The 18,526-nt window shown below is 43.8% G+C and overlaps 1 protein-coding gene across 2 annotated transcripts in view; it reads right to left on the bottom strand.

The window, feature by feature from the left end:
• LOC139446745 (FYVE, RhoGEF and PH domain-containing protein 6-like) overlaps positions 1-14,066 on the bottom strand; it is a 63,406-nt gene extending 49,340 nt beyond the window's left edge. The window contains exon 1 of one of the 2 annotated variants that reach the window (XM_071228046.1): positions 13,980-14,066. In XM_071228046.1, the coding sequence (XP_071084147.1) occupies positions 13,980-14,040 (61 nt within the window). In that variant the 5' untranslated portion in view covers positions 14,041-14,066. Of the gene's footprint in view, positions 1-2,450; positions 2,600-13,979 lie in introns of those variants that run through there. The other variant, XM_071228047.1, reaches the window with a different exon arrangement.
• Positions 14,067-18,526: the final 4,460 nt, after the last annotated feature.

Below are 18,526 nucleotides of genomic sequence, written 5' to 3' on the forward strand. Positions count from 1 at the left end.
CTTTCCAGAAGATGAAGGAGGAATGAGTAAGATGGGCTTTAATCACTTTGAACACTATTTCAGTTATATCACGACATGTCAGTTAATGTTCGAAGAAAGCCTGAGGTGATGCAGGTGTGTGGTGAGAAGAGGCTGATGATGCTGGGAGCTTGACAACATTCACTGTCAATGAACTATCGATTATCAATCTATTACTGATGTGAATAATCGATCACATATTGAGTGAGTGGGATTGTTTTGCGTCGCTTTTAGCATGTTTAGCAATATTCCAGCAATATCACAGTGGGATATCACGCCAGAAATGGCATTCACACATTGTACCCATGAGGAGAATCGAACCCGTGTCTTTGGCATGGCTAGCAAATGCTTAAACTACTAGGCTACCCCACATAAATTGATCCCCAACGCTACTAAACACGCAGAACATGCAAAATGTGAGCAATTATCAGGGTTTTTATGTGACACAGAAATGTGCATGTTTGTTTGTTTGTTTGTTGTTTAACGCCACACTCAGCAATATTCCAGCTATATGACGGCAGTCCGTACATAGTCGAGTCTGAACCAGACAATCCAGTGATTGATGCCATGAGCATCGATCTACGCAATTGGGATATGATGACATGCATCAACCAAGTCAGAGACCCTGACCACTCAATCCCATTAGTCGCCTCTTATGACAAGCATAGTCGCCTCTTACGGCACAAATGTTGTGAATGGACGCAGAAAAAATATATACCATGTATACTGCGTTCCCTGCAATGATATTTCATTGTACCTTCAGTGCTTCAGGAGCAGTTATGAGCTGCTGTCATTTCATCCAATCATGACCACTGTCCGCATTATCATTGATTCATTCAAGGTTCTAAAGTAATTATCAAAACGTACAGTAAACAACACCATTACTTTGCAAGGACCCTTAAAAGTAATTATTGGGGGTCCCCTGGATCCCGACTTTTTGAAGTCAAGGTGAAACCTTGAATCATACAAAAATATTAAACAGTCGGGACCAAGGGATAAGTGAGTGAGTGAGTATGGTTTTACGCCGCTTTTAGCAATATTCCAGCAATATCCAAGAGGGGTACACCAGAAATGGGCTTCACACATTGTACCCATTTGGGTAATCGAACCCAGATCTTCGGTGACGAGCGAACGCTTTTACCATTGGGATACCCCACCGTCCCCCTATGGAAAAGTATGGCGAGGTATAGTTCAAACTGTTTTGTGATTTGTTGCAACACATGGTGGCTGTGGATGCAGTGTTGTGGTGATGACTCACAATAGGAAAATCCCTTTAATTCTGCACCTTTTAAAAAAATAGCAGAGGTAGAAATTAACTAACAGTTTTAGTCTACTAGTCCTGATGCTGATAACATATAGCAAATCCCTTAAAAATGGCAAATTTCTACTAGTCCTTATGATACCTTAACTATTTGGCAGTTTGGCAAGGAGTAAGGGACTAGTGCCAATTTCTATCGCTTAATAGATTTGATTACACGTGTCCATCTTTGAGTTTTCAACAAATTTTACCAGGATACAGACGTAGCATAACAAATCTGGTTTATTTGAGAGGCCATATATCACTGTATATCATCATGATCATGTACATACACAGAATATTCCTTGGTGTACCTACAGTCAACATGCTACACAGTACATTCTCAAGTGTCAGGACCATCACTAAAACAAGTTTCAGCAAATTATTTCACATGTGTTTTGACTAAATAACCCTCCAGTTTTATGGCTCCCAGGCAGTCTGCCTGACACGCAAACACTAAAACATGTAATAATAACACGAACAATGAAAAGTAGTCAACAACTACAATTTGGGCTGTCGATAACCCAAATTACGAAGCGTGACTTCCTTCTGTGGCATTATCCTGATTATGGGATCTTGTCAACAATCGATACAAATAACAGTAGCAAATCCTTGTGAAGGAGGAAGGGTTCTCCTGCATTAAGACTTCTGGGTGTATTTTTGTCTCTTGTAACTTCGTGATCAATGAGTCATGACAATCTGTCACAAGATAATTCAACTGAATCAGTATCATGTTCAGAAGCCAAATACGTGAGTGGAATCGTATTATAGTTGAGTAACGGGCATACTAGAGTGTATATTATTAAACTTTGACCCTGTTTTGACTTTGATTGTTATTGTATTACAAGCAGTCAGCTGCTTGAGTCGACAGTGATTACTCACTGATGGGTCAACAGTAATGACAACACCAAAATGTTGACAAAAACGACTCTTTACAGATGAAAATACACTCTACATATTTGTTCACATTAATAACAGGGCGAAAATCGAGTTAGAAGTGTGGCGGGTCCATCATATCTGATATCTGTGCAATATATCTAGGCTATTTATCTGCTATCCCGATGCAAACCCACTTCCGGTTTTCTGGCTAGTGACTTGGAGATTCGACGTCTCAAGTTGACAGCTAGCGACTTACCGTTTTCAGTGGAACTCATGGCGTCTCCGTCTTCTCATTGTCTACAGGAATCAATCCAATAAACTTAAAACAAACTTTCGATCATATCTAGTATTGATAAAAACTTGAAAAGTAAATAACAACAGCCGCCTCGAACGAGGGGTGAAACTTCCCGGAAGTTTTGCAAGTCACATGACCTGAGGGAGATTCTCATAAACGATTAGTCTGAATAAACGGCAGCCTCAGCCATAACGGCACCATTTCCTGAGTATTTGTATGGGACCGTTTCAAAAGTTGGTATATATTTTTGTTTATTAAATCGTTGCAATTCTAAATCCCATTTTCTTTTATAGATGTTGAACAAGATGTTAATGTTTAACCATTGACAAAAATATACTATTCCTATAAATAAATATAATACAGCGTATTTCACCACACATATTGTTTAAGAGTTATACCACTGACTGTCCATGTGTCTGTTTGCTTACAATGATCATCTAGAGCTTAATATGTAGGACAAACTGAAATTATTGACATTGAGTCAAACAAAAACAATGACAACCGATGAAACATATGTCTTGTAAGTTGTAACATAGCAACTTGGTGTTGTTTTCTGGTTTTAACAGTTACTAAGTTAATGTAATTTATGTCCGTGGTTTTAACTTATGACCCCTTAACACATAAGCAGAGACAGGTAATACAGTGTTGAATGCTCTTACTCTTCTCTATCAGAGCCTCTGTAATAGGGACTTTCATTGGGTATACTAAATAGACCCCTGAAGATCTGGGGTAGAATAGGTCTTCAGCAACCCATGCTTGCCGTAAGAGGGACCGGGTGATGCATGCCATTGTTTCCTAATTGCGTTGATCGATGGTCATGATGTCAGTCACTAGATTGTCTGGTCCAGACTCGATTACAGCTGGAATATTGCTGAGTGCGGCGTTAAACAACAAACTGACAAACACACAAATAAACAATAACTAAATAGACGGTCTGGTCAAATCGGGTTTAATTTCGCGTTCAAGATTATAGCATGCATATGTATTTTGTGTATGGCTGCCTGTATGACGAACTAATCCCCGTTGATAGTGCTAGCCCATTGAGGTACCAGGCCGCAGTTTAACATGACTACCCCACCCAAACACAGTTTACTGATTCCAAGCCGACCAGTCCTTGTTTTATCTCATTGATGCCGAGCGCCGGCAGGGAAACAACAAGTACCATCTTTTACGTATTTTGGTATGACGTGGCCAGGTTTGAACCACCGGCCTTTCGCTCTTCGGGAAGATGTTCTATCTACTACATAGACGGGCAATACCAATGACCAACGAATGAAGCAAACATATAACTGTATCCACTTGTCCAAATCAACCGATGTTGAATTATTAATCAAAGAATTCTGACACATAACTCCTGTTGTCTCGAAGTCAAGGGAGTCTCAAACCAATACGTTATAACCGAAGTCCTTAGAACCGATAGAAACATGTACAAATGCATTCACTGACATTCCTTTGATTTTGGTTCGGTACAGCTGACTATTCGTTACATCCGACTTCGTTTCATCCAGAGTTGACTGTATGATGCATAACACGGACACCACAAGGACAGTTAAACAATCGTCAGTATAACTAAAGTGAGAGGATTTCTTATGAGCGTTTATTAAAAATGGAAATATCAACTAATTCATGCTGAAATTGCAGTCAGTGTAATTTTAAATAATGTAGATATAACTGCCACAACTGTTACTTAAGACACACGTGCACACACCAGCTGATATAATATTTTGTTAATTCTTATCTTGGTGTCACATATTTTCTTTCGAAGTTGGCATATTACGTAATTAAGACAAAACTATTTTGAGATCAACCCCAATCAGTTTCACAACATCAGTAAACGATGGTTCACACCTTTGTAACGTATTGTAATTACAATTTGGCACGTGCAATGAATTGCCTTACACCTTTGCTGGATTATGTTGTTGATTGCAAATAATTGAGATTTACAGTCAAAATTGTGTATGTAATACGCTCGATACACATTCAAAACAAATTTCTATCTCTAAAGATTTCTAAAACAACATGTTTAAGTCTAACTAAGATTTTGTTGTGTTTTCTACTTTATATTTTTTCTAACACTTCGAATTATTAATTTTACTCCACGTGACATGCCGGTCTTGCAACAGATTTTCACGGGTTATCTCCCTTTGACCACAAGCACCATGGCCCGCATTCAGGGAATGTTGACTTTCCCAAGCCAAGCTTAATTCTACTCACATGACTGTCTAAAAGCAAATATACATATTTTTGAACGAGATCAAATCTAGCATCTAGAGGTAAGAGTAATAGTATTATATAGGTGTACACCATGGATCTAGTTGGAATCTTTTGTAATATTGTATGTATAATATATAAGTTTAAATGTTTATTTTGTTTTGCAAAATTAGTTTCTGTGCGTGTGACTGATTTAACGTATTTCATGCTGTACACATAGACCCTACTACAACGCTAACATTTCAAGACGGGTTGTAATTCCGAGAAAAGACAAAACAAACTAGTGGTGGATGATGTGAGCAACGTTTCACACATAACGTAGGCCCACGACATCCCACAATTTTACAGAAATCTCACAGCTTAATAAGTGTTATCAACCATCAAAATCTAAAAAAGTGAATTCATATCCATACACATCAGCCATTATGACCACCAGATCCCCATCTAAGTCGGCCAAACGGGGTGACTGGAAGCAATCTTATTACTTCTCATGGTTGCAGTAAAAGGCGACTATATGCTTGTCGTAAGAGGCGACTAACGGGATCGGGTGGTCAGGCTCGATGACTTGGTTGATGCATGTTATCGTATCCCAGATGCGTAGACCGATGCTCATGATCTTTGTAATTTTTTTGCAGAATTTTGTAATCATAATCAGTAATTGTAATCAGCATTTTGGAATTTACCGTATATACATATTTCTACCTGGTCTATCAGCACTTTTAAAGACACCGTACTGCGAGAGCTTTGGTGCCATTCTGCGTAGTGTCTTCGATCCCCGGCCTCGTCCAACCAAAATACGTTAAAAGTTAATACTTGTTGCTCCTCCGCCAGGCGCTCGGCATTAAGGGGACAAAACAAGGAGTGATCGGCTTGGAGTCCGTTTACCGTGTCTGAGTGGGGTATTCGTGTTAAACTGCGGCATGGTATCTCAATGGGCTAGCACTATAAATCCGGCATTAGTCCGCTACAGTGCAAGCACACACACGCACGCACGCGCAATATTCTTGAACGCGACGTTAAACTCTATTTCGCCCAACTTCTCCCTTATGCCATTTAGCAAGGTTATATATAACCGCATGAACACTACAATCCGATAGTGAAACAAATAAACAGAATATCCAAGACAGTAGCAAAGTAATTGAACTTAATATTCATGGCAGTTAGTCCTACCGAACAGATTGAACGTTAAATGCCATGTTCATCTTATAAAGAAATATCTCTGTCTGTAGCGGTACAGCCGTACTGCATGACAGCATACACTGTCTCGTGATATTTTGATATCACCGTGAGCCATCCATTTGTGCTTGAACTTAATTGGAAAGTTATTGAATGAAGTGAGACTGAAAGCGCTGGCCTTTGGCAAATCGCTTAAATGAAAGTGAAAACTGGACAAATGGATCTTAATTTAAACATTTTAAAGCTAAATGTCTAATCGAATCTATTACAACGTCTAGTCTATAAAGTACTTATGAGTGACTGTGTCTCTTTACCGGAACTGCATTTAACATCCAGACATCAGTAGCTATTAGTGAAGTGACTCTTTAATGTATGGCCAGTTGCGTGCACATGGCAACTATATATAGAGATATTGAATGGTGTTTTACACCACATCCAAGAATATTCTAGCTACCGTAAATCCTAGAATATTGAGTGCTGCTGGACGTTTGTGTATTTCGGAGTGTTCCTAGCCCCAGTGTTTAATCGAGGTAGGTGTTCGTTTTTTAGAAGGGCGTTTTCATCAAGGTTTCTTTTCCAGTTTTGTTTCAAATGTCTGTAATCGATGTTTGACAAGTTTTGAGAACACGTCTGGCCAAAGGAAGACGTTTATTTTTTTCGGTGCGTCGGATGACCCAGCGGTTTTTTTCTGGGCAGGTTCTGATGTAGTGACTGAGTTTCCTCGCGTGACTATATTGTTTAACATTACCTTAAAAAAAACTACCGTGTTTCCTCGAATAAAAGACGGAAATCGAAGAAACGCTTGGTAGTTTTTATGCACGGAATTTTCCCGATTATTATCTTTGCGATTAAACTCCGAGGGTGAAGATTGCCTAGAATAAATATATCGAGGAAATACGGTGTGCCAAATACGTTGAATAATCAGAGTTGTAATTTTGAACTATTTGTCCCCTCGGGAATTTGTTTGGAAAAAACCCAGACACATTACCTCGAGTAATTACGCGAATACTGCTCAAAGCAGCATTAAACCCAACTCACTCACTCCCTCATTCGACCCGTTAAGATCCGGGGTAGAATAGGTCTTCAGCAACCCATGCTTGCCGTAAAAGACGACTATGCTTGTCGTATGAGGCGACCAACGGGATCGGGTGGTCAGGCTCGCTGACTTGGTTGATGCATGTCATCGTATCCCAACTGCGTGGACCGATGCTCATGATGTCAATCACTGGATTGTCTGGTCCAGGCTATATTATTCACAGACCGCCATCATATAGCTGAAATATTGCTGAGTGCGGCGTTAAACAAAAAAAACAAAAAACACTCACTCATACACATTTGACATTTGTATTTGGATATGTTGTCCGCAATGAGAAGTAGGACTCCGATAGAAAATACAGTAAACTACGTTTATAACGAACACACTTATAATGAAAAGACGGATATAACGAATTTATTTTTGGTCCTGGCCAGTTGTTGTATATATGCTGTATATATGCTTAAAAGGAGCTACGGTTATAACGAACTGAGATTAGTGATCCCTTTGAGTTCGTTATAACCGTAGTTTACTGTAATGTTGTCCATATCATATTTATATCATTACAACTTGGGATATTTTGACAATGATCAGCGAACTTTGTGCTGGTTTACATGTAAACCTCCCGAGTGTAAGTATAATCTACGTAGATGAAAGTAAAGTCTACGTAGATGTAAGTATTATCTACGTAGATGAAAGTAAAGTCTACGTAGATGTAAGTATTATCTACGTAGATGAAAGTAAAGTCTACGAAGATGTAAGTATTATCTACGTAGATGAAAGTAAAGTCTGCGTAGATGTAAGTATTATCTACGTAGATGATATTATTTATTAGAATGTGGCACTGATACTGTTCCATACGATCCCTATGTTGTCAGCGTGGTATCACACTTTTTGAATTCCAAAATCCCTGAAGGAAGTGATACAACAAACTTGACAATCTTAACACGAACCAACAAATAGCTTTACATTCTTAGCTAATCAATTGCGAGCAAACCGTTTGTTAACTTTCAGTTACAATTTTAAATAAATTATTGACAGCCGTTGTGTTGACACGTCATAATTATGTGTTTTCTAATTATCTTATTATCAAAGTAGCGTCACCTTATCACGTAGATAAACTGATAACGGCGTATGTTAATACACGCTCATTCTGATTAAATCTAAATTGATACAATTTTCTCAGCGTTGCGACGTCACTACCACACACTGGAAAAAGTAGCGATCAATGTGTGTATGACTCAGTAAGTGCGGACATGTGGTAGCCTGTCTCCAAGACCCAAGAGAATAAATTGAAGAAGGAGTCCAACTCAAGTCTAGAATGACTTGGCAAATCTAGATTACCTCAGCTCTAGGAAATTGAGGATTGTTCTGGGCACCATTTGGACTTTATTATGTTTATTTTGTAGATATATATTTTTAAACAAGATAACTTTATTTCTGGGACTAAATGTCAGTCTAGGCACGTAGCTGTTGTGTCAATAACAGCAACATACGTTTGTAGTCCGGGAAGAAGAAATCAGTACTATCCATGTCCGCACAAGTGGGAGTAAAGGGGACTTAACACTGAAAGACTGTACCAACTCTCCACACACACACCGCTCAACATTCACCACACACACAAGACGCTCCGCACACACAACTGTCCTTGCTTCAAACTCTCCACCATCCACACATCCCAGCATATTCCACACCATCCACACACACCCAACACACCAAACACTCCACACACCACACACACCTAACACACCACGCACACCCAAACACACCACAACCACAACGCACTCCAGAAACACCAAACACCCACACTACATACCCCTACCCCCCCACACACAACCCAAACGCTCAACTCACACCAAGCACCCCATTCCTCCACCTACGCCACACACTCCATACACACACCCTACACTCAACACCCCTGTAGCACCGCATAGCCACACAACCCACGTAGTCCACACACTCCATACACACCCAACACTCCACAGCCCTATAGCACCACAGAGCCACACAACCCACGTAGTCCACACACTCCATACACACACCCTACACTCAACACCCCTATAGCACCACAGAGCCACACAACCCACGTAGTCCACACACACACCCCACACTCCACAGCCCTATAGCACCACAGAGCCACACAACCCACGTAGTCCACACACTCCATACACACACCATACACTCAACACCCCTATAGCACCACAGAGCCACACAGCCCACGTAGTCCACACACCCCATACACACATCCTACACTCCACAGCCCTATAGCACCGCATAGCCACACAACCCACGTAGTCCAGACACTCCATACACACATCCTACACTCCACAGCCCTATAGCACCACAGAGCCACACAACCCACGTAGTCCACACACACACCCCACACTCCACAGCCCTATAGCACCACAGAGCCACACAACCCACGTAGTCCACACACACACACCCCCCACACTCGTCAGCCCTATAGCACAAAAGAGCCACACAACCCACGTAATCCACACACTCCATACACACCCAACACTCCACAACCCTATAGCACCGCATAGCCACACAACCCACGTAGTCCACACACACACCCCACACTCCACAGGCCTATAGCACCACAGAGCCACACAACCCACGTAGTCCACACACACACCCCACACTCCACAGCCCTATAGCACAAAAGAGCCACACAACCCACGTAGTCCACACACTCCATACACACCCCACACTCCACAATCCTATAGCACCACAGAACCACACAACCCACGTAGTCCACACACACACCCCACACTCCACAGCCCTATAGCACCACAGAGCCACACAACCCACGTAGTCCACACACTCCATACACACCCCACACTCCACACCCCTATAGCACCACAGAGCCACACAACCCACGTAGTCCACACACTCCATACACACACCCTACACTCCACAGGCCTATAAGCACCACATAGCCACACAACCCACGTAGTCCACACACTCCATACACACACCCTACACTCCACACCCCTATAGCACCACAGAGCCACACAACCCACGTAATCCACACACTCCATACACACACCCCACACTCCACAGCCCTATAGCACAAAAGAGCCACACAACTCACGTAGTCCACACACACACCCCACACTCCACAGCCCCATAGCACCACGGAGCCACACAACCCACGTAGTCCACACACACACACCCCACACTCCACAGCCCCATAGCACCACAGAGCCACACAACCCACGTAGTCCACACCCACACCCCACACTCCACAGCCCTATAGCACCACGGAGCCACACAACCCACGTAGTCCACACACACACCCCGCACTCGTCAGCCCTATAGCACCACAGAGCCACTCAACCCACGTAGTCCACACACACACCCCACACTCCACAGGCCTATAGCACCACAGAGCCACACAACCCACGTAGTCCACACACACCCCCCACACTCCACAGCCCCATAGCACCACAGAGCCACACAACCCACGTAGTCCACACACTCCATACACACCCCACACTCCACAACCCTATAGCACCACATAGCCACACAACCCACTTAGTCCACACACACACCCCACACTCCACAGCCCCATAGCACCACAGAGCCATACATCCCACGTAGTCAACCCCCCCCCCCCCTACTCCACAGCCCTATAGCACCACAGAGCCGTACAACCCACGTAGTCCGACCCCGCCCCCCCCCCCCCCCCCCCCCCCCCCCGAACTCCACAGCCCTATAGCACCACAGAGCCACACAACCCACGTAATCCACACACTCCATACACACACCCTACACTCCACACCCCTATAGCACCACAGAGCCACACAACCCACGTAGTCCACACACTCCACACACCTCACACAACAAAAATAATAATATCAATCAATGAATATTTGTACCCGCTATAGTCCATCCGTTGAAGCATGCCCAGAGCTCTATACTACGATGTATCAATGAATGAAAACAACAAACGAAGAATGGATAGATGACGAATGTGGATTGGTGGATAATGGTGTAACTAAGATCTTTGACCAAAGCGTTGCACCTTGGCACAAAATGATCTGGTTTTCAGATTTGTAAGTAGAGACATGTTCAGTAGGGTATGGTTGCGCTGACCATGCTCACATTTGTATGATAAGCATCGAGTCTTAAACTGGGTCCTGGATTCTATTGGCAACCAATGTAGATTCTTGAGCGTTGGTGTATTGTGTGACCGCTTGAATGTTCTGGTAATGCTTATTATTCCAGAGGCTGTGTTTTGGATTTTCTGGAAATGCATCAGATCTTGTTTAATGCCGTAAAGGAAGCTGTTGTAGCCGTCAGTCCTTAAAAGAACTAGGGCATGGGTCGACGTCTTAGGTGCATCTGTTGTTATTAGGAGACGAATGTTTCCAAAAGAGCGTAGGTGAAACTGTCATGTCTGACAGAAATGATCTACTTGATTATTAATGCTGAGATATGAACTTCACACACCAACACGTTCCATACGCTCCACACATTGCACACACTCCACATCCCCAACACTCCGCACACTTCACACCATCCACACACTCCACATCTTCCACACTTCACACCATCCACACACTCCACATCTTCCACACTTCACACCATCCACACACTCCACATCTTCCACACTTCACACCATCCACACACTCCACATCTTCCACACTTCACACCATCCACACACTCCACATCTTCCACACTTCACACCATCCACACACTCCACATCTTCCATACTTCACACCATCCACACACTTCACATCTTCCACACTTTACACCATCCACACACTCCACATCTTCCACACTTCACACCATCCACACACTCCACATCTTCCACTTCATACCATCCACACACTCCACATCTTCCACACTTCACACCATCCACACACTCCACATCGTTCATACTCCGCACACTTCACACACCAAGACGTTCCATGCGCTCCACACATTGCACACACTCCACAACTCCGCACACTTTACACCATCCACTCCTCCACATCGTTCACACTCCGCACACTTTACACCATCCACACACTCCACATCGTTACCACTCCGCACACTTTACACACCAAGACGTTCCATGCGCTCTACACATCCCACAAACCCAACACATCCAACAAGCCCAATACATCCCGCACACCGAACACAACTCACATGTAGAACAAATCACATACAACCAACCCACCCACACATACAACAGATCTCACACAACCAACAGATCACACACACCCAACACATACCGCACACCCAACACTTCCCATACACCCAACACAATCCACACACACAACACATCCCACACACCCAACACAATCCACACACTCAACACATCCCACACACCCAACACATCCCACATCACACCCCACACACCCAACACATCACACATTACATCCCACACACAAATCACATCACACACACCCAAAACATCATACATCACATCCCACACACAACACATCCCAGCTCACAACCCACACACCCAACACATCCCACATCACATCCCACACACCCAACACATCCCACAAACCCAATACATACACCTAACACAACTCACGCCCTAAACAAATCTCTTACAACCAACACGTTCCAAACACCCAACACAACCCCCCCGACACACACACACACACACAACCAACACATCACACACACCTAATTATAACACATCCCACACACCCAACACAACACAACACACCTACACAACACAACACACACACACATTACATCCCACACACACAACACAACACACATCACATCCCACACACCCAACACATCCCACACACCCAACACATCCCACACACCCAACACATCCCACACACACAACCTATCACACACACCCCACACATCCCACATCACATCCCACACACTCAACACATCCCACACACTCAACACATCCCACATCACATCCCACACATCCAACACATCCCACCCCCCAACACATCACACACACCAAACATATCACACACACCGAACACATCACACACCTAACACCCCCCACCCCCCAACACATCACACACACGCACAACACATCCCAAACACTCAACACATCCCACATGACATCCCACACCCCCAACACGTCCCACACATCCAACACATCCTACACACCAAACATATCACACACACTCAACACATCACACACCTAACAAACCCCACACCCCCATCACACACACACACAACACGTCCTACACACCCACCACGACCCACATACCCAACACATCACACACACACAACACATCACACACACACAACACATCCTACACACACACACATCCCGACCCACACACCCAACACATCCCACACACCTAACACATTCCACACACCAAGCAGAACCCTCACACCCAACACACACCACACACCTAACACCCCCCACACCCCCAACACATCACACACACACACACATCACACACACACACACACACACACACACACACACACACACACACACACACACACACACACACACACACACACACACACACACACACACACACACACACACACACACACACACACCCAACACATCCCACACATCCAACACATCCCACATCACACCCCACACCCCCAACACATCACGCCCACCCAACACATCCCACACACCCATACATACACATACACCTAACACAACTCACGCCCTAAACAAATCTCTTACAACCAACACGTTCCAAACACCCAACACAACCCCCCCCCCCCCCCACACACACACACACACACAACATATCTCATACAACCACCCCCCCACCCCCACCTCCCCCACACACAACAGACCTCATACAACCAACACATCACACACACCTAATTATAACACATCCCACACACCCAACACAACACACCCACACACAACACAACACACACACACATCACATCCCACACACACAAGACACACACACACACACAAGACACACACACACACAAGACACACACACACAAAAGACACACACACAAGACACACACACACACACACACACACACACACACACACACACACACACACACACACACACACACACACACACACACACACACACACACACACACACACACACACACACATCCCAACACATTGAGTATTCCGACATGTGACGTGAAGTCCTTACCGTATTTACCGGAACCTTTCGACGTGAATGCTTTCAATACTCTCGTCAACATGGTTGTCATTGTTCGGGGTGGATCCCTATGCGGGGTTGTAGTGCGTGCTGTCCCATTGTAGCCCTAATCCCTGGGGTAACCAGCGGCGGCCTGGTCTTAAGTGTATTTTGTCCACGGACCGGGAAACACAGTAATGAGGAAGTGATATGTTAATATCCTTGTTTTAAATCAACGGTTACCTGTATCAAAAAATAGAGTGATTGTCATTCGTTGAAACGTGAGTATATGTCACGTGAGTTTGTTATCTTTATTGGGGCACGGGTGACCCAGTCGTCCAAGGCTGCGCAATGCGCTGTGGCGTCCCTTTGGCTCCCCAGAAATCGTGGGTTCGAATCCAGGTCCGCCCGATTATGTTTCAAGTTTTGTCAGTACCATACCTGTGCTCGTGAGTTTCACCAAATGGTAAACGTCTGAGACCTGCATCAATTATTCCTACATTAAGCTGACACGCCGTGATATAACTGGAATACTGTACAAAGCGGCGTTAAACCCAACTCACTCACTCACTCACTGTTCTTTTTTAACCACTGAATTCTGAAATTGAATGCAAGGCTGTTTATTGATTCAACGGGTATTTTAAACTCTCATGATCTGTAAAACAGTTATTTATTCCATATTTCACAGAAACAAAATGTTGAAGGATTAGAATTTACTTCGATAAATCCGATGTCGGTATACCCGGTGTTATACCGTTATGAGTACAGATGAATGTAAACAGATTGCCTGCCTTACTTTTCTACACGGTACAGCGACAGAACGAAACTTCGACGAGGTTTTTCGATGAAACGGAACAGCTGATTTGACAGTGAGGTAGTACTCTGTCGCTCTGTCGCTACGCTATTTCGCTCTGCCATATCGCTCTGTCGCGTTATAGTGATAAACCAATGGCAACTCTCAGCTATCATAATGCGGATGATATAATACGTATTGGCATTGTATAGACAACCGTACGTGTAGTTGTAGTGGAGATGACGTAGCAAGATTAATTATTGCACTAAATTAGTGACGTGCATGTACGTGTGTGTGAGTCTGTGTGTGTGGCTGTTTAACATGAATACCCCACTCAGACACTGTACTGATTCTGAGCCAACCTCTCCTTGTTTTATTTCCTATATACCGAACGCCAGGCAGTATAACAACAAGTACCTTATTTTATCTTATGGCATGACGCAGGTGGGGATCGAACCTCCAACCTTTAACTCTCTGGGCAGACGCTCTATCCACTGGACCACGGTGGCGGACGGCAGAGACAGTCCTGTAAAACTAGTTGCGCAAGTTGTCATGTTTGGCCGCAGTAGAATTAGGAATCGTAGTTGCCGAAGTTGTACATGTTTGTTTGTTTGTTGTTTAACACCGCACTCAGCAATATTCCAGGTATATGACGGCGTAAAATAATCGAGTCTGGACCAGACAATACAGTGATTGACATCATGAGCATCGATCCACGCAATTGGGATCGATGACATGATTTTAGCCCTACAATAGTCGAAGTCTATGTTAAAGTATGGGAGTTTCGATCGTCCTAGCGCTTCGGTCGCTTTGTGGAACGGAGCCCAGTACGTTAATCCCTGCCTAAGAGCAATGCACTATCCAGATAGTAATAAAGATTAAAAATATTTGATTTATGATCAGTCTGACTGACGGCCATTTACAGTCTTCAAGAAAGACATAAAGCTTAACTATGGAATTGATAATAAAGAGAAAACAACCGCAACAAGACAACACGCAATGACGCCTGAGACAATAACCCTTATTTTACTTCCCTCAAGGTCATCACGTGTCATGAACCGTGCACATGGTCACTTGAAAAATATATTGCTGCACATTTAAGCCAAAAAACGGGAACAACGTCCTCGCTGTTCACGACGCCGTGCACAGCGGCATTACAGTCGTTTTGAGGAGTAATCAATATACGCAGTGAGTAACGTGTTTGTTCATTACCCGTACTCTTGCCAGTCTGACAAGACAGAGTTGCGAATGTGGCAATTTCGAGGTCGGGGTGGCAATCTTTCAAAGTTTATCGTTTTTTAATGCTTTTAAGCCGCTTTAGATTGTCCCCACTGATCATCAATCATAATACTTCTAGCTGGCGTTTCTTTCAGGCTGAAGGTAGCTTATGTGACAGTGTTTCAAGTAGAAAGTACCACAGACTTGATGGATGTAATTTTATATACTAGTAACTATCAGGTATAACAACACGCTGTTGTCATGGTGTAGTAGTAGTAGTAGTAGTAGTAGTAGTAGTAGTAGTAGTAGTAGTGAGTGGGTGAATATAGTTTTACGCCGCTTTGAGTGATATCCCAGCAGTATCACACAGGGGGACATCAGAAATTTTATATACTAGTAACTATCAGGTATAACAACACGCTGTTGTCAAGGTGTAGTAGTAGTAGTAGTAGTAGTAGTAGTAGTAGTAGTAGTAGTAGTAGTAGTAGTAGTGAGTGGGTGAATATAGTTTTACGCCGCTTTGAGTGATATCCCAGCAGTATCACACAGGGGGACATCAGAAATTTTATATACTAGTAACTATCAGGTATAACAACACGCTGTTGTCAAGGTGTAGTAGTAGTAGTAGTAGTAGTAGTAGTAGTAGTAGTAGTAGTGAGTGAGTGAATATAGTTTTACGCCGCTTTGAGTGATATCCCAGCAATATCACACAGGGGGACACCAGAAATAGGCTTCACACATTGTTGCCATTTGGGGAATAGAACCTGGGCCTTCTGTGTGACGAGCGAAAGTTTTACCACTTGGCTACCCTATCGCCCCAGTAGTTCTGAGTGCGTGAGTTGGGTTTACGCCGCTTTAGCACTATGGAAAAGAGAAGCCGTCTTGTGTACATGGCAGGCTTCTCCACTCCATTGTAACTTCATCCAAATCTACTCAGCTGTAGAAACACTGCCTCATACCTGTGTATGCTTGTCAACCATGTACATCACTTGCTTGATAACGGTGTTAGTACCTACACCGAAACGTCGCTCCTCATTGTCCTCGATTATCCAGCGTATTAAATCCTCATTCTGTTACGAGAAATATCCTGGACCCATATCAGCCTCGATTATCCAGCCTATTTAATCTCCATTCTGTTATGACAAATACCCTGGATCCACCACCCTCGATTATCGAGTGAAATACATCTCATTTTGTTTTGATAAATACCCTGGACACTAAACCAGCATAGTTTCATTTCGGAAGTGACGTCATCATCGCCGTCTCTCTTATCAGTAAACAAGAACAGGATTTCTCCACCTCATGAAATGAACAACAAATTCCAATTCTGAAAGCGAGTTCTTCTTTCAAAATCGCGGCCACATAAGAAAGAGCTTTAATGTATTTAATCGAATGAGAAGATAGTTCAAATTGAACTTTTTTGCCGGAAAAGGTATTGAAAGTTTTAAGACAGGAGGGATTAAACCCTCCTTCCCATGCAGCAGGATATTCCCCCTTGTGTTTGACTCGGCACGCAACATCGCGAGTGGAGAACTGGTTATACCGCTGCTTTTTTAGGCATGAAAGAACAATGTACATTTTGAATGGTCGGCTGTCTTTCGCGTTGGATCATTCGAACCGGACCCTCGAAACGAGGCTATGGTGGCGAATTTGCCCACGGCGTATGCAACAAGAGAATATAGTGATATAATACACTAGATCATCGAGGATGGTTTGCACCTGACAAACCAGCGGTCGATGTTGTGAGCAACAAGCGATGTCATCGGAGGCATCGAGCCAGCCTTGTTTCATATACAAATCAGACTGATTCTACAGGTTCACATTTTAAGTCTTTGATAGGCATTTAGAAGTTGGAAGAATATGAAAACATGATACTTTTTTATGGATAGCAACTACTTTTGTTCTTTGTCACGACGGGGCGGTGATGTAGCCTAGTGGTCAAAGCGTTCGATCGTCACGCCGAAGACCCAGGTTCGAATCCCCACATGAGTCCATTGTGTGAAGCCCACTTTCTGGTGTCCCCCGCCGTGATATTGCGGAATATATGTAAAAGCGGCGTAAAACCATACTCATTCACTCTTGGTGACGACGTTTCAGAGCAATTCCTGCTCCCTGATGAGGTGACTGCTGAATTCAGCCGATGAAGGAGCTGGAAGTAGCTCTGAAACGTCGTGACAATGATAGTTGCTATCCATAAAGAGTGTCATGTACTCAGGTTCACATTTAATCATCTCATACCAGACGCGATACCCATTCAGTCCCAAGTGTGTTGAGGTGAGCTTATTGCTCGTATTATAGTTATTGTGTGGCTGCGTGTGTGTGTGGCCACTTTCACTAGTCCGGACTAATGCCGGTTTTATAGTGCTAGCCCAGTGAGATACCATGTCCCAGTTTCAACATGAATACCCCCTCGCATGTATTATTCCCGTAATGCCGAGCACCAGGCAGGGTAACTATAGGTACCATATTTTAATGTCTACTGGTATGACGCGGAAGGGATCAAAACGCCGGCCTGCAGGTCTCCGGGCAGGCGCTCTACCACTAGACC

Source organism: Haliotis cracherodii, unplaced genomic scaffold (genome assembly GCF_022045235.1).
Source record: "Haliotis cracherodii isolate W230 unplaced genomic scaffold, xgHalCrac1.p SCAF_6, whole genome shotgun sequence".
Taxonomy (NCBI): Eukaryota; Metazoa; Mollusca; class Gastropoda; order Lepetellida; family Haliotidae; genus Haliotis; species Haliotis cracherodii.